The 23,985-nt window shown below is 36.1% G+C and overlaps 1 protein-coding gene across 4 annotated transcripts in view; it reads right to left on the bottom strand.

The window, feature by feature from the left end:
* Positions 1–5,921: 5,921 nt before the first annotated feature.
* GSTCD (glutathione S-transferase C-terminal domain containing) overlaps positions 5,922–23,985 on the bottom strand; it is a 47,572-nt gene continuing 29,508 nt past the window's right edge. For all 4 annotated transcript variants that reach the window (XM_082050330.1, XM_082050332.1, XM_082050329.1 and 1 more), the window contains exons 6-12: positions 18,986–19,101; positions 18,723–18,767; positions 18,188–18,316; positions 16,715–16,848; positions 14,907–14,937; positions 10,744–10,813; positions 5,922–8,254 (exon numbers count right to left, since the gene is read on the bottom strand). In XM_082050330.1, coding sequence (XP_081906456.1) covers positions 8,118–8,254; positions 10,744–10,813; positions 14,907–14,937; positions 16,715–16,848; positions 18,188–18,316; positions 18,723–18,767; positions 18,986–19,101 — 662 coding nt within the window. In that variant the 3' untranslated portion in view covers positions 5,922–8,117. The remainder of the gene's footprint in view (positions 8,255–10,743; positions 10,814–14,906; positions 14,938–16,714; positions 16,849–18,187; positions 18,317–18,722; positions 18,768–18,985; positions 19,102–23,985) is intronic.

Raw genomic sequence — 23,985 nt, 5'->3', positions numbered from 1 at the left:
TGTGAGAGATAAGAGGATGGAAAAGATTTAAGATGGGTTTAAGTGCTCAGTATGAAAGGAAATGAAGCAGTTCCAGGGTTATCTACAGGGTTTGGTAGACAGTTACTCATTCTTCTACATTCTGCTAAAAAATGCAGTAACATTCAATTTTACTTTGTACTATATTCTTCTTGAAGATTGAAAAACAGTAAGGTAGTCCAAATAACACTTCTAAAGACTTCTAGGGGTTTTCAAGGATATCTTTTGAGAGGAGACAATAAATTTGGGATTCAGTTTTAAAATGCAATTCGACACAGACCTCAACTGATAAAATAAACCAGAATTTTCCTGAACTGCAGCTTTTATAAGGTAGAGAAATACAATCATTCCAGCTGAGATGAACTGGGTGCAAACTAGAAGCTTTTTCTATCAGTGATGAAGATACTCCGAAGAAGGAAAAGTGAGAAAATTTCAGGAATAGAAAATGAATTGTAATGGTTAGCGTGAAAGGAGAGGGGAAACCTAAAGAAAGAGACTGGAACAAATCTGTCGACGATTATAAAAACTGGTTTGCAGACCATATCAAAACATTTTAGGACAAATGGAAAACAGTCCAAATTTTAAAGGGCCCTGTAGAGCTTTAAACAGCAGAATCCACACATTACAGAATTAATGACAAAATTAATGAACAGTTCTATGGACAGACAGAAGATGCAGCTAGGACAAAGTGATAAAAGTTGGTTCCTGTCACATTTCAGAAACTAAATTTTATTCCTGTCTTTTTAGTTCTAATACATAAATAACCATGAGAGAGAACGACGCTTGGTCAAATAGGGAAAGTATTAGAGTTGAAAAGACAGATGGGAAAGTGTCAATGAAAAGATTTACCTTATTTCAAGAACTATAGCCTGAACTATTCTGAAATATTTTGCAATAATATGAATAGTGTAAAAGCTGCACCTTTAAACTGACACACTGTCAGCTCTCAAAGACAGAGAGAAGCTATCCAGATAAATGAGGTGTCATTTCTCTTTTTGGTGCAGTTAAAGAATGTCAGCTTCCCATCAGAAAATTAGACTGTCAAGCCTGCACAGTACTCAGATTCTACTTTTACTGAAACTAAAGGCAATGATCATGTAAGGAAAAGGGAATACATTTTAAACAAGTTAAATCAGGAAGCAAAGGAAGTCCACTTAAAAGATCAGATTTGCTTGTACTGTAAATGACATTAACGATGCTAACCTCTAGTTCCTGGCTCCCAGAAGTTTATGATTTGGGGATTCAAACCAACAAATATTTGAACCCACACCTAGTTATAATGAACTTTTAGTTAATCTATGAATCATATCCCCAACATTAACAGCATTACTGACATGAATAAGATGTTAGATGTGCACACTTGTCAGGCAACTCTCTACATTACACACAGCCTCAAAGAACGCTCCACCACTGTGCACTAGGGACACGTTTCATCAAGGAGAGAGGTTATAGAAATGTAGAGTTCTCCTGTATGTCAAAGCCTGACTGATTTTCTCACTCTTCACACCGTGACAGCACAACAGGGTCTGGAGTATAGCTTAGAATTAAACTAGCATCGCCTGGCATTTGCTGCTTTGAGTAATTTCTTCCTGCTTGGCTCATGGATGACACCTTCAGCTTTTATTTTCTTGGTTCAAACCAGATACTGAGTAAAGAAAGGTATTTTCTACTCTTTCTCAATGTGTGGAAGGTACATACAATCAGGAGAGCCAGAGAGCACTCATAGAAAACCTGCCATGCTTCATGTAAGGCATGAGTCTAGGGGACTTGATCACCCAGGAATAAAGTGTTACTGTTCAAAAACAGCTTGACAGCAATACCTTAAAAACTTTGTCTTACTACTTTCTGCACTTCATTGACTCTTCCCTGTAGAAAAAGGTAGGAATTGAGTCATTGAAATTTTGTACATGCATATGGCTACATTTTCATGGTTAACATGACATTTGGAAAGACAGTAACATTCTTCAAGATCAGATGCACAAGACCAACTATCTTGAAAGATTTTAAAACTATACTTTCTAGTGATCTCTACATAGTGCAGCAAACTCAGAATAAGGATGGTAGACACAAAATGTTGCTGTGTGTTATCCTCAGAACTTGAATGCTCCCGCTTCTTTCAGGCAAAGTGCTAAAAACAAATTAATTAGATGATTTATGTCCATCAGGTTGACAGTATACGTGTCAATAGCATTTATACTTTTAACAGCAGCTATTGAGTATACTAATAATATATAGATATCCTACCAATGTAATATTATCAAGAGCTAAAAACAACTGCAGTTGCATATTCTCTCAGTAAGGATTACTCAGCTGGAATACGTTTAACTTTAGAGGGCTTTTTGGTATTTATTACAGAGCATATAAAAGTAATCCAATTGTAATAAAGATTCATAAACTAACCAAAAGTTTCAAATTGCATAATTGCTTTAAATAACTTTTAAAAGGATTTTCTTTTCCAGACTCATACTTTGAACATGAAATTTTACTCCAACATGGATGAGGTATCTATTTATAACCTAATGTTTGGTTGTAATGGTCAAATGCAAAAAAGAGGAATTGAATGTTTACTTTAGCCTTGATTTTCATCCAATACTTTGTGTAATTTACCCTGAAATTCTAATTATATCCCTCTATACAAGCACTGCAAATATGAAAACTGAGAGAAAATCTACTTGGTAGAGCTTTTTTTCCTCTTCTTTTTCCAAAGTAAAGAGATGCTTGCGGTCAAATTACTTAATGAAAAGAATTCAGTGTGTCAGCAATCATCCCAACAAAGAAAACATGTCCATTTACAGTATTGTTTAACTATTTCTATAGTCGGTGACCGCATGAAACGGGTATTTGAATAGGAACATGCCAGATGAATAAAAAGAACCTTCATGGGTGCCAAACATTAGCTATTTCTACAAAGCCAGCTAAAAGCATGCAAAAGCAATGTGCAAAATTACACACACGTACTATAACCACCAGCTTCTTAGGCAACATGAGTAGTCTACAACTGATGTGATTTTGCTTAAGAAAGTAACGTCAATAAAATACACGAGGAGTTAATACCAGCCCATTATGTCACCATCCAAATTTATATTGAACCACAGCCATGTATATGCATTATAGCTCAGGAACTGCAACACAGCAGGGGTATGAAAATGGGTATCTATTCATGAAAGAAATCTACAGTTTATGCTGAAGTACCTGAAAAATCATGTGAGCTGGACAAAAACCATAATAACCAGAAGCTGTGCAGTTCAGCAGCCTTTTAGTGGTCAGAGAATAAAAGTTAATTTTCAGAAGGCAGCCAGTGCAGACCTCAATTAAAGGAAGGCGCCTGGAATTTGCAACAGTGAATCAGAACTTTGATTCTTCTGGTTGCCAACAGTGGTCCAGACTGGAGGCCTCTGAGAAAGGAGCGATTATGTTTTTAGTGAACAGCAGTTGGCTCGAAGTTCTTGGCTTAGGTTCTAAAGCATGAGGCTTCCATCCCCCATGATCCTTCCCTACCATCTATTTTAGCTATGGATAACTTCATTATCCTTATTTTAAAAACCCCTATTTAAAACCTGGCTTGGTGATAGTTTGTCATGGGGAATTCCATTGTCTGAATATAGATGCCACAAAGAAACATGCATGTTATAAACAAGATCGCTTACCTTTAAGCTTACAAACTTACTGGCACCCCTAGAGTTCTACACCAAGTTGGCTATGTTATCCCAGACCACCACTTTTGTATTTTCTTTGCAAAATAATTTGATTCTTTGTATACAAGCTATTAACAGCACCTACATTATTTTCTTCACCTTATGCTTGTGTTTTAATATGTATTTTTTATAGACTAAATGCAACCAAATAGTAGGTCAGTTTGTCATTAAAAAAAACACAGAAACAGCTCTTACATCTATCAATTCAAACAGCCATAGATAACCCAGAAATGTTCCACAGTCCAGGAAATACCAGATGAAAAACCTCTCTACAAACAAATGGGAGGGGTAAGGAAACGAAGTTGGTAAAGGGAGTGAGTTCCACAGCTGGAATATCTCAAATAACCATCCTCCATTCAATTCACCCTTCCCTATTTACACCCCCTGGTCTTCTCCACACGCCTGCACCAAAAGTACCCTGGCTGTCTTGAAAATATTAGGCTAAAACATCTGATAAAAGTCAGATGTGCCTCAGCAGAGTGGTTATTATGTGGTTTCTTGTTCTTTTATTTTTATTTTTTTTTAAATGAGTGAAGTTAATTTTAGACTTGTTCATGTTTATTTAATAGGGGAGAAAAGTGTACGCATTTCCTCCATGTTTAACATTTCCCATCATATCACAACCTTTTTCCTCCACTTAGGTGCTGTTTTCTAATACAAGCCCGCAGCAGTAGATAGGACACATCTGAGAGGACTGGGAGAGGTGGCTGGTATGACCATAAGGCTGCTCTTTATTGTCTTTGAGAAGTTGCGAAGTCCAGGTAGGCTCACCAATGATTTCTGAAAGGTAAATCTTACAGCAAGGACAACACAGGGAACTATATGCAGGTCACCCTCCCTTCCATCCCCAGGAAAAGAAAAGAGCAAGGCCTCTTGGAACGCCTCCAACCTCCTAAGTCTATGATTTTCATCTAACTTTGTAGCCTCCTAATAAAAAGAGGTATCGTGTCCCCACACAAGTGCTAAAACTACAAACATTCTCGCTCCTTTTTCTTATGTGCAACATCACTTTAGGAACATTTGTTCTGACATGTTAATCCCTAATCATGCCAAAATGACACATCTGTAACTGGAGTCATGCTGAGGCCTTTGACATGCTACTGTTTGGGGATGAACAAAATGACAGAAATCCAAGGAAAAAACACCAAAAGTGAGAAACGCATCAAAAGTTGGGCAACAAGACAATGCCGGAGATAAGGGAAAGCTAATGTTTGAGTTTTCTGTTCCATAGCACAGGTGAATTTAGTGTTGTATTGTTTACCTTTGATATGTATTTTCCTATTTATTACTTTGATTTAACAGAGCTGATTTTCCTTTGTCTCCTGTGTCCATGACTGGACAATTGCATTTCTCTTGAACATAAACATAGAATTACATTACCATAACTGAAGGTGTTTGATCTACAACACAGTTGTACTTGCAACAGTTCAAAGTACAGTTACCTACTCTATCTTCATAAATTCAAAAATATATTCCTTCCAAAAGCCTCCAAATTCTCATTATAATGTGAAATGAAATGTTACAACACTCAATGTAGCAAATGCAATCAAATACAAATAAAAATGTTAAAAATGACCACAATCACAGAATAAAGGGCATGTTATTTGAAATCGACAATTTAACACTCAGAAAAAGCCGTTAGCGGTTAAAAATATGTATGGAATGCTGTTCCAACACATACGAAGTAAAGATGTGGGTTGGAAAACTAGCACTGGAGAGGGGAAAATAAGAAAATGGGGAGCTGTAATAGCACACAAATAGGAGGATAAAATGGCAATCACTTAGGACTGACAAAAGAATTTCAATGCAAACTAAGTTTTTTGATGGATTAAAGTGTACAAAAATACTAAAAACAGTTTCTGAAATTAGACTTCGGCTTTGGCACGTGAAGCGAACACAGCTCAGGAAAACTGCCTTTTTTCTGTATGCTATTTCTATTTCTAACCCTTTTGCAACTAGCAAGTTTTTTGCAACTATCCAATGTCATGATCACATACACAACATCGTAATTACTATTTTAGTTCTCACATGTGTAAGATTCTCCGACTTCACCACTCATTTAATTGCACTCTGATTCTGAAGGCAGACAGAACAGAGATCTTTTTTTTCTGAGCTTCACAAAATTTAACGCAATCCTCACCAAAATACCAACACCATTAATGTTGATGAATGGATTCCAAACTCAAAAACATATCCATCGAAAAGAAGGAATAATTAAAAAAAAGCTGCATCAGGAGTACTATGATCAGCAATAAATTATTTCTATACTCCAATGTACTTGCTGTGAACTAAGCAAACACAGGTGGCAGAGAAGTACGTAGGTACAGCAGATCTAAAAAGGACAGCAAATGATATTACAACAGCATGATGTCACCACATCAGCAGCATCTTTCAACCTTCAGATTTGTTAAGTGGGAAACAGTAACGGTTCTTTTCTGCAGGTGGTTTATGTATGCATTTTGATCACTGGATAACGTAAATGTTTTATAAGATTTTCATGGTGAATCTAATAAAACTGGGTTGCAATACATCTTACATATGGTTGTCCCATATACAGGTGCAAAATTTTACAACCTGCTGATGAAATGCTTCCTTAGTACTGAACCAATCGAGTCTCCACTGTGAGCACGTTTCTGTGGGAGCGGGACACGCGTGGCACAGCTCTCTGGGCTGTCACTGCATTGTTACACTTTGGTACTTACATACGCCATGACCTGTGTCTACTTACATACCCATGACTTGTATGTCTGCTCCATTCAGCAACTACCAGCTGTATCTCCCTGGGAAAATACAAAGGGGTCACTCCAGGTGTTTTTTGTTCTAGCTCTGCATTCCATACCCGTTTTCCATTCTGTTGCATACATGTCTACTGTAGCAACCTAGAGAATTTCAGAAGACACATTTTATCACTCCAGACATAGTATCTGGAGTTCTAAATAAAGTAATTTAACATGAATAATGATCAGAATTGACAAACCCTGAGTTATCTTTGAGCAAGTATGAGAGAAAATCCTGGAGGTAATTGGTATTGCCACATATTTTATGTATACTATATATTCTTCCAACCTCCAGTTACTCCTGTAACTATAAAAAGTTGCAGAAACGGTACTCTGTCATTATCTAAAGGTATATATTCATAGCTACAAGCTCACCTTCCTGCTTCCAACTAAGTGTGCAGCTTCCCTTCAGTCTTCACATTTAGACCCTTTAGAGATAAGTTTAATGAAGAACAAAATATTTCTGAATCCTTCCTTGTCCTTCAATACCTATTGTTTGTAGTTCTGTTTCCCACATGCACACGTTGATACTGACCACACTTCAGATATATTTAAATTAATCCATGGCAGAATTCATAAATGTATCAAACTCATAAGCATGCAGTAAAAATCTCATCAGGAGCTCTTTTCCATTGTGTTAGTGTCAAAAGATGATTTTAAATTAGGGTAGAAAACTGCCTACTATTCAGAGCACAGAAGAATATTTATTTTTGTTTTACAGTAACGTGACTATTGCTGATCCCTTCTAATGGTTCCACAACTGCAACATGGCTCAAATTTTAAACTGAATATAAAATCAATGAAGATGATGCATAGAGACACATGAACTGTCCTTAAAAATTTCTTCTGACATCACATTTCTTAAGAATGTGAAGCAACACACTTCCATTAGCATTGGTGGCAGTGAAGTATCCATTTGCTGACATTGTCACTAGCTCCCGTTATCTGGTCAATGGTTAGAGGTTTGCTTTATTTAACTAAAGACACTTTCAAATGCTTTGTTACAGAGCCCTTGTGTAATATTTAAAGAGAATTTTTAAGTCTTTTTAAAAGATTGGTAAGTTAGAATACATTTTTGGTATGCAGAATGATGCCCGAAGTATTCTGATGAACTTTTATTAAAAATCATCTTCTTCCAGTAGTGTGGTATTCTTCAGCAAAGCCAAGCCACCACCTGTTGCACAGCCTTCTTCACTAACACCTTAAATTTGATCTTTTCTGATGTGCACTGTTGGCTGATAACTGCTCTGCTTAGGAAGGCAAATGCAGTTTTGATCATGAATGCAATGTGAAAGCAGCCAAGAGAGCTTTACTACAAAGGAAATCACTTTCCCTTCAATAAGACCAACTCTTTTCTAAACCTTCACAGACGGATGACTCCATGCACAGTCATTAGATCCAGAAACTCCTCAGTAGAACCAAAAGCTGCCTAATGACACATTACAAGTACAGTTTGTGGTGCTCCACATGCAGTTCACTTTCTAAGCCTTTTTGTGCTGCTTCCTTTTCCAAACGCAGTGGCTTCAAGACACGTGATGTCTGGTTCCCAGCTGTGCTTGTATCTGCCAAATGTCATTGTACACTGAAGATTTACGTTCAACTTCAAATCAAATGCAAGTTTCACACTCTACGTAGGGATGCCCACAAGCATATTGTTCTTTGGAGAACAACTCTCTGGCTCCATAGATATAACCTGGACAGAGTAGTTGTGTTCTTCTGCAGCCCATGCCCGATCCAGATCCACAAGCCCCATACACTGCTTTCCTAAAACAAGAGCAAAGGAGAGCATGGAAACTCTTAAAATGTAGAACCATTATCAGAAAAATGTACACTTTAATATTCAATGTTAGGAAAACACATCAGTAATTCATTTAAAAAATAAGTTCCAAATCCACTTAAAACATCCCTGTCTTATCTGTTTTATTTCAAATACACAGTCATTAATAGTTCCAAATCACATCTGCGACTTGTAACCCTCATTTAGCAAAGATCTTGAAAATGGTTATTAACTCTTTATATATGGAGAAATATAATAGGCACAACTATTTTTAAATATTCCCAAAACACAGAAAAATCCATATAAAATGTAAAAGCCATAGGAAGGAAAAAAAATGCCTAGTTTAGCCCTTAGCCTTCTGAATTGCCAAACTTCTATTCCCTTTAGAACCATAGCTATTTTCTTCCTGCACTTTAATCTAAACTTTGATTCAATATCAATAAAAGACTAAAATACCAGACAGTGATTCAGTGTAATTCGTTTGAGACATATGACTGGTAACTGCTTATAAATACTCAATTACTAATGAAAACTAATCTTATCTCAGATTTACCTGAAGAAAAAATGGGAAGGATAAATTCAAGGGGTTTTTTTGCTTAGAAGTTTGTATTATGATGCAGCCAGGCCAAGATGATGAGGCCATTATCTTTACGTATTTACTCATTATAATAATTATGTTTTGAAATACAGAATTGATCATCATCATCATCATCATCTCACCATGGCTGTAGCATTGATCTGATTCAATCTACAATTATTCGCAAGCAATACCTAAAAGTACCTCAACAAGATTCCCATACCACAAGCACCAAAGCTGAAAAAGAACACTGAAATGGAAATGATCTTCATCGAAACAGATTAGCATTAACGGAACTTGAAGAAAAAATAACGTTCCTTAAACCAGACAAAGTAATGGTAGTAGGGGAAGGGAGAGGAATAAGATTTTTGGTGGTTTGTTTTTGTCGGAGTAAAGCAAGTGAACAGTTAAATTTGTGAAAATAATTGCAGTTTCAGAGACAAAGAACAGGTAAAAGTTACAATCTTTCAAAAAAGATTTTTGGGTCTTTTTCCAGTTTTCAGTCCACCTGGCAAGAAGCAGGAGACAAGGTGGGGTGGTACACTGGTAACTGAACACTGCCCCTTTTACATTTTTCTTTTTCAAATACTATGATGATAGCTAATGAGCCAATAAATTTATCATAAAATAGACAGTTATCTCAGAATCTATTATTTTCTTTTTGTGCACTGAGTATAGGAACTACTTTAAATTCTTCAAATGAAGTATTTTAAAAACATTATGAGTATTTTTTACTACCGCTTTAATATACTAAGTGTTTTTCGCAAGCCAAAAATGCACAGTTACATCCTGAGAGTTTGCAGCCGCTCCTCTCTTTTCTCACCCAGAAGCTTTTTCATAGCTTCCATCAGAACATTAATACAAAAGGGCATAATATGCTCCTGTCTGGTAAGTCAAAGAATACTAGAATATTGCACATAACGAAGAAATCACTTTACTTATTCCAAATATTTGAAGTGTCATGTAATTTGCTGTCCTTGTGAGTAACGAATTTCCCACTGTCTTAATGAGAGCTTCATGTATTTCTTTTCCTCAAAAATCATTAACACCTGACCAAGAAACTAAAATCTCAGGGATCAGCTTGCTTTGGTTGTTAATTGCACAGGAACAACCCAACAGAAGGCAGCTGCTCTTACTCAGACTGGCAATAAATTACAAACCTGAAACAGAACTGATTACTGAAGGGTAAAAATTGAGTCATGCACTGCTGTAGCTCTAACATAAGTTTCCCTACAATGGGAAGGCTGGTACCCCAGGTAAGGGCTAAACCAAACTGTGTTCTTGGCAAAGTCTTCACATTATAAATATTATTCATTGTTAAAAAAAATAATCACAGAAAACCTGTGGGTTTTTTTAAATGATTGCGATGATCCTAATAATGAGGTGGGCCAAATAGGTTTGTATGCTCTTAAGCCAGCCTGTACCAAAGCTGGTCCAGCCTCTGCAATTTAGCCTGATTGTTTCCAGCTGCCATTAGGTTTTGCCCTTCAAAGAGAGCTACAACAAACAATTACAAGCAGGACAAGGGCTGCATGCTGAAAATTACTATTACAGATAGTCTGTGCTTTTAATGTAAGATAAACTGGCAACAGCAGGATTTTAGTAAACTTTACAAAGGCTTCATTATTTTCAGAGAATGGTGGAAGAAAAAAAACAGGTGAATCAACAAAACCCAGCAAAATGTAAACCCTCTATCTCATATTGATAATTCTGAAAGAAGAAAAGTGTTTCTATACAGAACAGAACAGTAAGAGCTGAAATGTGAAGAAACGCCAATTTTCCAAGTATTATGTGAAGACAGCAACTTAATGTCCTTTTTATAAATGTTTCTTTTTCCTTTATATATCAAGGTAAATTCATTACTGAGATAGTTTACACAACAGCTACAGAAATTCATACCAATTAGCCTGCGTTCAGGTGGAAGCTGAACAGCTGTCTGATCTGCAAATCTGCAAAGGACCATGTGCTCCTAGAAAGAAAAAAAGTAAAGAAATTTGGTCCAGTAGCATTTCTCTCTTCCAAATAAAGTAAGAAAAACATAATTAAATGTTTAGATGTATCAAAAACGCTATCGTGTTGAAGCCTGTATTTCTAGAAAAATTATTTGTGGGCAAATCCTAAATTTTGATACTGCTGGGGCTTGTAAATTCGCGTGTACATCAAGTGTTTGCAACCACAACCACATTTCTACTAATGAGTGTTTCTAGCTGAATTTTCTCTAATTCTCTGCAGCGGTTGAATTGGATACAATGTACACACATAGCGTTCTTCAAAGACATGTTGCAAACTAATTTTGCTTTCAATTACCGACGAGCAATATGTATTTCTTTTAGCACAGTCAACATGTGGCAGCATCTCTGCACCAATAAGCAGCCGAGACAAAATTCTTAAATGGGTGATTTGAACTGTGGCACATTGCTCCCAAGCAGTGAGTTTGAATCCCACAAGAATCACCTTGTGGGTCAAAATTCTTCTGCTCTGCTAAATCCATTCAGCCTCGACCCAAAAGATCCCAAAGGCAAAATGGATTGTGGAGGCAAAATACACCTGGCTGCGAATAGGAAAGCTTCCTACATCAAAATAAGCACAATTCACTTTCAAACTATCCCTGCTCCACTTAAAAGTTTCTGTAGAGGCTTCTAGAGAAGCTGCTGTTGATCTCTCCCTGTCTTGTCAGCCAAGGTGGGCTGCAAGCAGGCATAATCCCATCCCCATTTGCCTTCAAACACCCCTCGTGCTATCAGAACAGCTTCTCAAGGCCCGGCCAAGCCAAGGAACGCAAGTTAGCCAGATGGTGAAAGAAAACGCCTCGAAGGTGTAGCAGTGAAATTAATGCTCTGATGACAGCTGTGCTCTTTGGGACAGCTACAATATTAAGTACAGGACAGAGGAAATCAGAACCATTTTAGAACTGTACAACATTCCCAAGTTTCCTATAATGTCATGGGGAGAAAATAGAAACAGACAACAGCAAAAAGTGCTCTGCTAAGCAAAGCTTCCAGAGCTACAGTTCTCAAAAAAAAGACATGTGTCTTACATCAAAAAGAAAACTCTTTTTTTTTTCTTTTCCTTTAATTCTTGCCTGATACAGAATCACAATTTTAAGGGTTTGGTTCCTTTAACAGATGGAGATATCAACTTCACCTAAAGATATTTCAGCTTCCTTCAGTACCCTCAATTAATGATACTTACCCTAGCTTTTTATTAAGGGGACATAAACATCCAGAAGTCTTTGTTTCACACAAAAAAGTGAAAGAAATCCCATCTTCAAATTAAATCAAGATGGTAACTCCCTCCACAGTACAATCCATCCAATCCATAAATTTAAAAGATACCTGACCACAAAAAAGTTTGCCCAAATATTATAAAATAAAATATTATCACTACTTGGTACTCAAATGTTAACCACTGAAATAAATCTACCATATCTTAAGGCACAGCTATTTGTTCCCTACTACAACTCATTCACATGAAGGTTCGCAGCTCACAGCTCCATAAGAAATATGCAAGCAAAATGAGAATATTTATAGCGTATTTAGGACCTATAGATGTTACACCTGGTCAGTTCAGTTCAAATATGGTTATTTTTGTAGTACAAAAGAGCTGAAAACATTAAGCCCAGATCCAACTACTGGAGAATGGAGGAGGAGAGCCACAGGCAACATAGCTGCTGTTGGGAGAGAAGAAGGAGTGACAGGCAGCTTGGGGAGAAAAAGAGGGATGCGGAGGAGAGAAAGAGGATCCGTGTTAGCACAGACCCCCTCAGCAGCCTTCAGACACCCAACACAACCCAGCTCTTTGCAACATCAGGTCTCAGCTCATCCAACTAGAGCAGAGCCAAGGTAAAACCTGCACTGACTCTAATGCCTTGGCTTCCTACAGAGATGATCTATAAAGTTAAACTAAGAGCTTAAGTTATGACTACATCATTTCCCCATGACACAGTCATTAAATTGTCACATTCCCTGTTGGTAGAAATAATAAGAAAAGCATTTGTAAGATCATGAGGATAATAACTATAAACTGACCAAACTTTGTATGTGCATAAACAGTTAAATGACCTACTAGAACATCGACGCCTTCAATTCCTATTAAGCTTTCTAAGCTGTACATGCAAAGTTATTCAGTTTTACTTTCCAGTTCTCCTATAGGGAAAGTGTCTTGACAAAGAGTCTCAAAATGTGTCACGGTAGAAATCTACGGCTATCATAACCTCATTCTTTGCAGCTATAAACTAATGAATTACAGCATAATGTCCTCATCAAAAAAGGTTTGGAATTGCCAGACTCCTGGATGTCTTTTTAGATCTCACTAAAATGAAAGATAAATGAATTTAAAACAGGAACTGGAGGGCGGTGACACAGACAAAGTCTGGCTAACACATGGCAGCTTTGGCTACTAGCCAATAACCTGTAACAATTTATTAATATGAAATATAAAAATATATATAGCTAGAAGTATAACAAAAGTTATTTATAACTAGGATTATTTGAGGCACCAACCAGCCTAGACCATTTGTATAGACTCTTACATTAAGAGCAGCAATATTTTTTAGCATTGCCCTTGGCCCCTGTGCCCTTCTGCAACACAAATAATAAAATGCTGGAATTTCTATAGTGTTGACACACCTTGTGATTTAAGCCTCCATGGATCAACAGATTGAGAAAAAAACTCATTGAGCTTTAATGAGATTATACACACTATCCTATCTAAGCATCTTTGGCTTTATAATTGTCACCATCTCCCTCTGTACTGTCAACAGGTCTACTTTAAATAATACGTTAGTAAATAAACTTTTTCTGAACTGAAACTCCCGTTCTTCATGATTACGTATTAGAAACATAGAAATGTCTTGAAAAGAATGCTAATCTAGGGAAAAGATAATGGCAGGTCCAAATCCACTCTGCTGCTTTTATCATCTTAATCTATGGCCACTTATTTCCATGTACATTAACAAAGTGTATATAAACCAGACTGTCATGAAGATAAGATTAGTGTATTACCAGATAACTGAACTTCCCTGTATAAGATGGCTGGACATTTTCTGAATTTTTTTAACATCCTCTTACTTGAAGATTAAAAAGGATAATCTCCATTTTCCTGCTACAACTTTGCTACGCTCACTGTCCCCCCAAAAAATTTGGATATTAAAAATACCGTCTCTCATACTCTCTTACAAAGGATTATTCTGCATATCCAAAATTTATTTCTACATTGTAAACACCAAGGCCCTTTACATTTGACATGTAAACTTGGTGAAGTTTCTATATAGCCTTGCTTCTCTGAAACGGAGACATTTTCTTTCCATACCACAGTAAGAGCATCTAACCTTCAGTTTTTGGGCTGCTTATCACTAACTAGTTGAAAAGCACTAGACAAAGCTTAACAGATTGGTACCAGTTGTCTGCTGTCCACCTCTCTGCTCTGGTCCTTCTTCACTCCCGTTACCTGTTATCTTCATTCTCTCAGATCCACATGCCTCGGTGATTCTTTATCCCGCTTTTGTCTTTTTTTGCAGACTATCTCCACCCAGACACTGGCTCCCCAGGGTCAAAACACATGAGTGTTTTTAAAATAATTTTGAGTAATGTTTTTTAAAAAATACTGTATGAAATTCTTGCTGTTGAGTGTAAGTTCTTCCTACTCACTATGTCCAGTCTTATAAATTAGAGGGAGAAATCTAATGTTTATTAGAAAATAATATCTGTAAAAGCAATAATTTTACCTAAATACGATGTCTCATCATTTCTTAAGACCTAAATAAATTGGTATCCTGTAATTGATAATTGATAAATGTTCAAGTATCTTAGGAATATCTCATAAATTATAATAGAGTTATTTTGTGGAAAAACTATTTAATTTTATTGAAGAATAAAAGCCTTAAAAAATGGACGGTGGAGAGAAAGAAACACAATAACATCTGTGCTACTAATGAACATTTCTCATAACACAAGCTCATCCTTGCAATTAAAAGGTAACCACTTATTTGATAAGACAACTGATGAAATGCAGGAAAGCACACATAACCCTCTCCCCGCACCTCCCCCTCTTTTTTTACATACCTTGTAGGACAATATTTCTTTGAACTGATGACTGAAAAATAAAATAGACCAGTTCAATTAACATCTAAAAAGCAGAGGTGGGAAACAGAGCAATCACTACATACTTGAACACATTTTAAACACAATAGCAATATCTGTATCCTCCAGAAGGCATTCAAAGAAAACAAGAAACCATTACAGTTCCAGTTCACTAAAAAAAGAAAAGTGTATTTGGTGTTGCTTTTTTTTTCCCTACTGTATTATTCATAAAAATTCTCTCTTTAAATCATTATAAATGCTAACACAGATTTACTGGCATTTCCACGTTGTCACATAAATACTTTACATTACATGTAAAGAACCTCTAGACATGCATATATTTTGTTTGCATCACAGAAATAAAGTCCCTCTAGAATGGAATGGAGTATAGAACACAGGCAATATGGGGTATGGGCAGGTTATCATGTTTTATGATCATATCAAATACGGAAAACATTGAAAAATGAAACCCTAAAACATTGCTCAAGCTAGAGCTAATAATTTTCTATACAGTCCTATGATGTCACATTCAAAATTCTGGCAGACACAAAACCATAATTTACAATCTTGCAGCATCTGGAGCAGCAAAGTTTTCTAACATAGTAAGCATTTCTGGTCTTCATGATTTATGAACATAACTGGTCAAAAGTTAAATGGTATCCAGTCAATTTTAAAACTAGTCAACAGAGGAAAGCTATATGCCTGCTAACTTTAGAAGGCTGAAATTTTTATTGTCTCTGCCTTAAGAATACTAATATGTTTTAGTGTGTCATAAGAGAAACAAAAAGGGACACACAAAACGGGATGGAAGAATCAAATTGACTAAGAAACACTGTTACTGCAATGTTTATCAAACTGACAAATTCTAAATATTTGCTTGCCATGCACTTCTCTGAGAGTAGCCTTCGATATTACAGGAAAACACAAAAAATATTTAACATGAACGCATAAGATTTTTTTTTAGATTTGTTGATTCCTTTTAAGCCAGCAAGTTTCAGTTTCTTATTTTGGCAAATATATACCTAAGACAATGTTGCAATTCCTAGTATAATTAAATTTGATTCATCTTGGACATTCAAAATGCAAAGCTCAGCTTTATGAAAAAAAATCCAAAACAACACCACAATCCACCTAGTTCTGCCTCAGAAAGCTGTTAGCCTCTTCTGACGCTTTATGCTTACCCTTTACATTTTATTTGTATAAAAGGTGTTAAAATTCTTAAGCCTAAAAATACATAAGTATCTCCAACACGACAGATTTGAAGAATACAAAATATCTACACAGTCAATTGAAAAAGCATTTAAAATATGAACTGAAATACAGGAGAGCTTGTCTATTTGGGAATAAATCAGAGCGTTTCACAAGCAGTGAACTGTGGTATAAAGCAGACCCATCTCTTTAAGCTGATTGCTTACATCTTTCTCCAACATTAAAATGTCAATTCCCCTTCTTACAGTAATTTTCATGAGTTTTCTATTAACTTTGTGATTTCAAGGTAGAAGGTCAGCATATTACATAGATTCCCACATACTGTATCTACTATGTTGATGGTGTAAAGTCTTCTGAAGTATGAGTAGATAAATCCAGAAGAAAAATAACCCAGAAATTACCAGTCTGTCTCCCTTTCAGGACAGGATTGCAAAGAGAAACAGGAGGAAAGAGTTGCATCATAATTGTGAACCAACTGAGCCTAGACATTGCAATGACCTTCAATTGATTAACTCTACAATCTCAGTATTTTCTTCATTTAAGTTGATACTTTAAAGCTTATTTTGTTAGCTTTAGTTTACCTTTGTGGATATTTAAACTTCACTGTGTTCTGAATGAAGCCATAACAACAGGGGGAGATGACAAAGGCTGCCCGTGCCTTGATGCAGTGTTCAATCACCATGTCTGTTGCCACACCACATGCATGCAGAGCCACCTGAGCATTAAAAACAAACAAACGAACAAGCAAATTCTTTATAGCAATATTCTAAATACAATCCCCTTGCAGCATTTTTTGGTTGACTGAGTTACTTAAATATATGAGGAAGTAAGACTTAGAAATACAAAGAACTACTTCAAAACTGGATTTTGACTTAGCAATAAGAGAAGTAACAGATACACCTGAAGACCACATTTAAAGGACAACCTTTACCCATAAATTTTGATCATTTGATCGTAAGGCGTTGAGTAAAAACTTCAGAAGACAAACACTGTGGGGGGGAAAGCATCAAATACAACTTGCCCTCCTGGTCTTTTTACCCCCTCCTTATTCTTTTATTTCTTTTTCTTATTGATGTGCTTTCAAACTAAAACTAGAATGTCATTCAAACACAACAGCTTATTGTGCAAGCATTGATGTGTGTTTGGCCAACACACAGGTTGCACCCCAATTCTTTATGTTCTTCTCCAGAAAGGCAAGTTATTGCTGTACTTAATATATCGCAAGGAAAGGCAAGCAGCTCTCTCCTCTCAATACTTGCTCAAAGAATAGACCTGGTGCATACACACTGCTCTATGTTTTCATTAAACTAAGAGCATTTTTGAAGCACATTTTACATTTTAGGCAGTGGTGCGGATTTGTAAATCTGCGTTGTTTTCTTTGCTTTTTATTCACTGTAAATATAGGAAAAAAGGTTTAAAACTGCAAAGCTCAGATTTCAGTGTTCAAGTTGTTTTTCAAGGTACAGCAACTGGAAGATAAAACCTTTGCTCTCAGATATAGATTAAAACAAAGACTTTTTTTTTGCAGACTGCTTGATGTAAGCTCAGCTGAGCAATCATTAATCATCAACTGAACTATCATGGTTACAAATATTTCTGGCTCAAGCAGAACATTAAAAATTAATAAGAAACTAAATTCACAATTAAAGTTTTCTACTCATATGAATTTAACAACAACAACAACAACAAAACTACTTTAACACTAGAAATAGAATCTTAATATCGCAGCTATTAGGTTATAATGGAATACAATTATAGTTACTTCCTCATCTACCCCACTTTTTCCTCAACATGGTCAGGCAGCACTCATTTTTGTATTTGGTTAGAGCAGACACTTCTTTCTTCACTCATGTAATACAAAAGCCATGCCAATTTGCAACAAATCATAAATAGAAAACTTAATACGGATTAATATAAGAAAGGAGCTCCTCATAGCATCAAAAATACCTGTCTGTAAGGACCTACAGAGTATTCTTCTCTCTGATACTTTACTTGTTTTAAGAACTATTAACCAGACACTGAAGTTTTGAAGTGGAAAAGTTATGATCACTTACCCCAATGTTAAAAGTCCCATTAAAATAGTCTAAATTTGCTTGAATGAACCAAATGTTGTTTAAACCTAGTTCATCACTTCTGTCTTTAGCACGGACCAGAGACAACTCCTTATTTTCTATGAGCACCACCTAGATTTCACACATAGGAGAAAGTAAGGCAAAATAATACCGAGAAATCAAAGTACAACATAGTCAATAAGCACAAAAATTTGTAGTTTAATTGAGAAAACTTCTAAATTACTTGTGGCAGATCTTCAAAATGATTAGCAGGAAAACCAGCAGCAATGGAAAGCATTTAATACTTGCCCATATCAATCAGTTTGCAAATATTGTATATTTTCCTATAACTTATGTTTTATCAGGAAAGCACCACACACATTTGGGATTATGCTAACAATGTGCATGTTTCAAATCTAAGTCCCCTGCTGAGACAACTGTGTCTTCATATTTATTCTCACTACACACACACGCCTTTTTAAGATCATTATCAGAGACCGAAATCTCATACCATCTATAATTTTTATTTAGAATTTACCTGACAGGACGGCATCATGTGAGCAAGAACAATTCCAACGTGACCCTGCAAAAACAAAAACAACAAAATCTGAGTTACTTTTCAGTGTCCCGTGTTGTTGACTCATTACATGATAAGCATCCCCTAACCAGTGACAGAACCTTTGAAAACAGCTAAAATTACAACATTTGTACTTTGGCTTTGATTTGTGGCAGCAACCACCTGGAACTGCCAAAGATAAAAGCTAAAAGAAATTACATAATGTAAATTAAAATATACATTACCCCTCCACTGCAAAAATCCACAATCACACCTCCAGGCTTAGCAAGCTTTGTCACCGCTGCTACCAAATTGTTCAATTGCTGCTGCTTCCTCAGAGCTCGGTCTCTAGACATCTTTCCTGGGGGTGACAGAAAAATGATCAAGTAGTGATCAGCAGTTCTCAACACTGATATTTTCAAATGGGCAACAGCAAAGCATTGCAAATGAAATTCATGGCTGAAACTAAAAGCCGTCTGGAATACTTGGGCATCCAAAATCTACTTTGAGCTAAATTCACAAATATTTGGTAGAGCTTTCACTGTACCTTTAGCATATTTAAAAATTTACTTTCCACTTGTTGCTGTTAATGTGTCTTTAGGAACAGACTCGTATAAACTTAACATAAAGTAATCAAATTGGTGTAAGCTCTAGCCTGATGATATCCCAAACCTATGAATCACGCCCAGACACAGAACTCAGATCCATTCACAGTAAGGCTGCCAAAATAAATCCTTATTTACTCTATCTATACATTATACTTAAGCATCTTGGTTTTAAAAGTTGTACTCTTTCTCCTGTCAATTTTCAGTTTTCACAATAAGCAGCCCTCTTTATCTAAATGACTGTATGTGCAAGGAGGTACTTCTCAAAGCAACTACTCTTGTGTAGCAAAGCCTGGCTGTCCATCACATCTATAACACCACCAGAAAGGGGAAAACTATAAATTTCTTTCAAATATTCTTGGTAAAGTCCAACATACGGTTGCTTCAGATATAAGGAATAGGTTAGTCAGCATTTACATATTTGTAAAGATGTATTTTGTCTCAGTGGGGCTAACAGAATGCTAATGGATCCATTTAATATTCAGGAAGCAGAGTTTGACACAGATATTGACTGTAAAATTATTCATGAGCTCATCCTTACAGTAAGAAAAAAGGTACTGATCTCTCTTAAATCAGTTTTCATGAAGGTTTAGAGTGTACCAAACAATCCTAATGTTCTTTGAAATATTAACGTATTTCCTACTTGGAGCACCATTTTTTATTTGACTATAAGCATGCTCCATTTTTGTACTAAATTCATTAACTTTGTCTATTAAAAATAATTTTTCCTAGTACTGAGAAGTAGTTTAGAATAAAACCTACAAATTAGCGAAGTTTCCTGGTTACTAAAAAAAGCAATTCAAATCATCAATTGCATTTATTATACAGTTTACTGTCTAAATCTCTATAATGAAAATGTATTATTTTGTATTATATTTTATTCTAAATAACATTTCACTTTACAAATAATTAATCAAATTCAACAAACTCAGATAGAATTATCACTACATTGTTCTGAGAAAAATCACAAAACAAAACACAAACAAACCAAAGCAACACTTTTCAAGATACGTGATATGAGCCTACTGTGGTATGAGTCTACTCTTGTGACACTGCAGGTCCAGAACTAGTGGGTGACAGCAGCAAGCACAAACAGCAAGAAGGAAGCAGAGACACAACTCCTGATCCGAACTGGATAAAATTTCAGGTTCAGCTAATACCAGAAAAATGGTTTTTCCAAAAGCACAATAAAACCATAAACAGTTTTTGTGTTGACAGAATTCAGTATGGACTTGCCCTTTTAACCACATATGTATATATATATTTAACCTATATATATTGAAGTATTACATTTTAAGTAAAAACAATGTAGATATTCAGCATTAGTTAATATAATATAGGTACACTAGAAATATATCAGTGTCTCATTTCTTTTCAGCCTGGATTTCCTGCATTGGCTTAATTTGATTTCCTCTTAAAACAATTTTCCCACTGATTTAATTTCAAAAGTAACTGAGTTTGGTCAAAGGGGAAAAAAAAAATCTGGCTCTGATTGTATATGTATTTCCCTTCTTCTGCATCAGAATTTTAATGCATTAATCCTATCATGAAATATCCTACTTTATCATGGACATAAACAACAGAGCAAGATTTGCAAAAATACTGTTAGCACTTCAGGTATAAAAATCCCTTTCTCTCACATACACTATCTTGGTGTAGTCTACAAAGGCCAGATAGCTATGAAAATTGACCTTTGACAACCTAAGCAGGAATTTGGCCTGCTTACTTTCTTGTATTAGAGGATTTGGTTTTTAATTGCTCATCTTCAAAACTCATCTTCTGAATATTCAACAAAAAGCAATGCAGGCACAAAGAGCTAACAATTTTTACACATCTAATCTAGTATTTACACTATTTTTAAAAAAATTGTAATTAGATTATGAAGCCTCTACATGCACTCAAATTAACGGGTGTTATCCACTAGTATGGACTTGTTAGAACCATGCTCATCTAAGTTTTTCACATTATAATATTGCCAACAGCAAAATCTTTAGTATAACCATGTATAACCACCTCTCTGAAAACACAACGTTAGTTCCAAAATTCTGAGCTACTACACAGTTAAGCTAATTGCAATGCCTGTGCATCTTTCTCATTCTGAAGCCTTTGAGATTCATATTTTCACGCTATTTTTCCAAAATCCCAGAGTTTAGGGAATTATTTTAAAATAAAAACAGGCAATACTATTCAATCATGGGATTTCAAGGAAGATATCAAACATTCTTACTGCCTGTAATGCTAAATATCTTGTTGAAAGAGCAGGTGCCAGAGCAAACACAGCACAGCAGACAGGTTTGCAACAGCTTTACAGCAGCAGTATCAATCCATTTGCCTTTATTTTCCACCCCTTATGTGCCCAAACCCATCTCTCACTCATAGAAAAGTGTTTGAGTAAGACGTGAGGAGGGAGACACATCAATACAAACCTTAAAAAGTGAAAGACGGCAAAACTTCTGGTGAAGAATAAAGGCAAAGGAAAAGCAACCTCTGCTGTGCTAATGTGGAAAAAGGCCTCCAACCCCAAGAGTTGTGCTACTTTACCTATGCAAAATATTATACCAAATCTCAGCAAATTCAGGCTTGGGAGGTAGGGACTGCTCACTTTCTGCAAGATTCCTTCCAATGAAGACATCACCACCTGACAACAAAACAAGAAGCATATGGTTTCTTGCCTCTCACAAGCCTAATACACGGACTGACAGCTACTGGCTAGTGGGGAAAGGGAAGCTAATTCCTGCTAAACTCAGTGCTCACCAGGGGCTAAGAGCAGTTACCTCTTGCAGAAACAGGAGATCTCCTTCCCCAGCATGAACCAGAGACGGGCCCCTGTTGAGGTCAGAACAAGGGCCAGAAGTCCCTGTCTTTCATGCCCAGAGCGGTTCAGCAGGATCTTGCCTCCAGGGGACCAACTCTTGGTTGCTGAGAGGCAGCCTATTCACAGCACACGCAGAACACAGCCAATTTCCCTTCCTGAGCTCCCCGTGCTGAATATCTATACCCGGACCTTTAAGGAAAAGAGCTAACTGGCTCTATACAATACGGTGCAGTCACCAGTAGGTGAAGGAAAGACCAAAAAAGACCTTCTCATTCATTCTCACCAGCCTCAAAAAAAGCAAAAAAAAAAATTAAATATTAGGTATAGTAATAATTTGGATTATTCCTGTCTCTGCTTTGCTTATCAATAAGAGTGAGAAAGCCTGAATTAATAATTCAGAAAGAGGAAAAGCTGGCTTAGAAGACAGACATGATTCATTTGGCCCTGAACAGCTGGCGGCCGAACAAACAACAGTACTTACAGCTTCACTTTACACATACTCTGATGAAAAGGAATTTCATCCTACATTTCAAACATTACAAAAATTAAATTCCACACTGCAAAGGGTTTGATGACCGATCCATAATTTACTGACATTTTAATATGCAAATAACCACATCATTTCAGAATGGCTGGATATGACTTCCAAAACCAGGCATTCTGGCTAAGGTTACAGACTTCTACCTTGTCTGATCTAAACTGCAATTATCATACACTTATAGCGCAATCCTTGATAAATTAGGAGTTCATGAAAATTTCAGTCAATTCAATCAATTTTACTGTATAAAATGAGTGTATCTGGTATACATGTGGTTTATGTTAGTTAAAAGGGCTGAAAAAACACTCCAGAGTTCATAGGAAAATAGGAATTACACAACTCCATCATAAGGTTTTAATTCAGTAATAGTAACTGCTTTATGACTTAACTGTTTTCCTTTCATTTCTTATTTTTTCTAATTAAATTTCTTAGCAAAATTGGGAGGTGGGGAGGCATCAAAATGAACTGCAGTTTAGCCAGTATGCATAATTAATTCCTTGGAATACCTAGCTAAGTAGGATGTTTTCTATACAGTTTTGAAGTGAGCCACTGGCTTTGGCTAAGCGCTCTTTGAATCTCTAAAGCTGAAGGTCAGTATCTGCATCTGTCAGCTTACCAGTCTCCCACTGATGATCAGCATTTAAGTTTGTATAACGTATAACCTCAAGAATTGCATTATATAATTCACCTTCATTATAAGAAGTACATATGACAGATTTTGCAGCAGCGCAAGACAGCCAAGTACAGTTACACACTATTAATTTCTTATGTTTATTGTGTTCTGGGTAACCAATTTGGGTCAGAACCAACATGTATTTTAGTATTCTTGGCTTTGCCTTTGAGGAGCTCTGTAACTATGTAAAACCAGACCACTTGCTAAGCAATTCTGACACTTACTACTATGAAAAAAACAAACAGGCTTCACAACAAATGTATTCATGAAGATAGTCAACTGGTACTCCCATCATCTTTAGAGATGTAATAGATATGTTATTTATTCACACAAACAGAATCAGGGCATTTTGTTGAATGCCCCTGTTCCACCTGCTCCTTTTCATTGTTGTCAGTAATGCAAATCGATCATTCAAATCCTTCAAAATTAGGTAAAGCACAAACTGACTATAATCAGCACAAAATACTTCTAATTCAGTGGAAGACAAATCAATGAAAATAACAAAATAAATATCTGCTTTTTTCCTTTAATAAAAAAAATTAGTGTGATCATTTGGATCATACTTTGTAACAATAGTCACCCATTACAAACAAATGCTACTTGACTGCACAAGT

This window comes from Streptopelia decaocto, assembly GCF_964273445.1.
Source record: "Streptopelia decaocto genome assembly, chromosome: 4".
NCBI lineage: Eukaryota > Metazoa > Chordata > Aves > Columbiformes > Columbidae > Streptopelia > Streptopelia decaocto.
The sequence above is the reverse complement of the archived record's forward strand: the minus strand, read 5'-3'. Positions and strand labels throughout refer to the sequence as shown.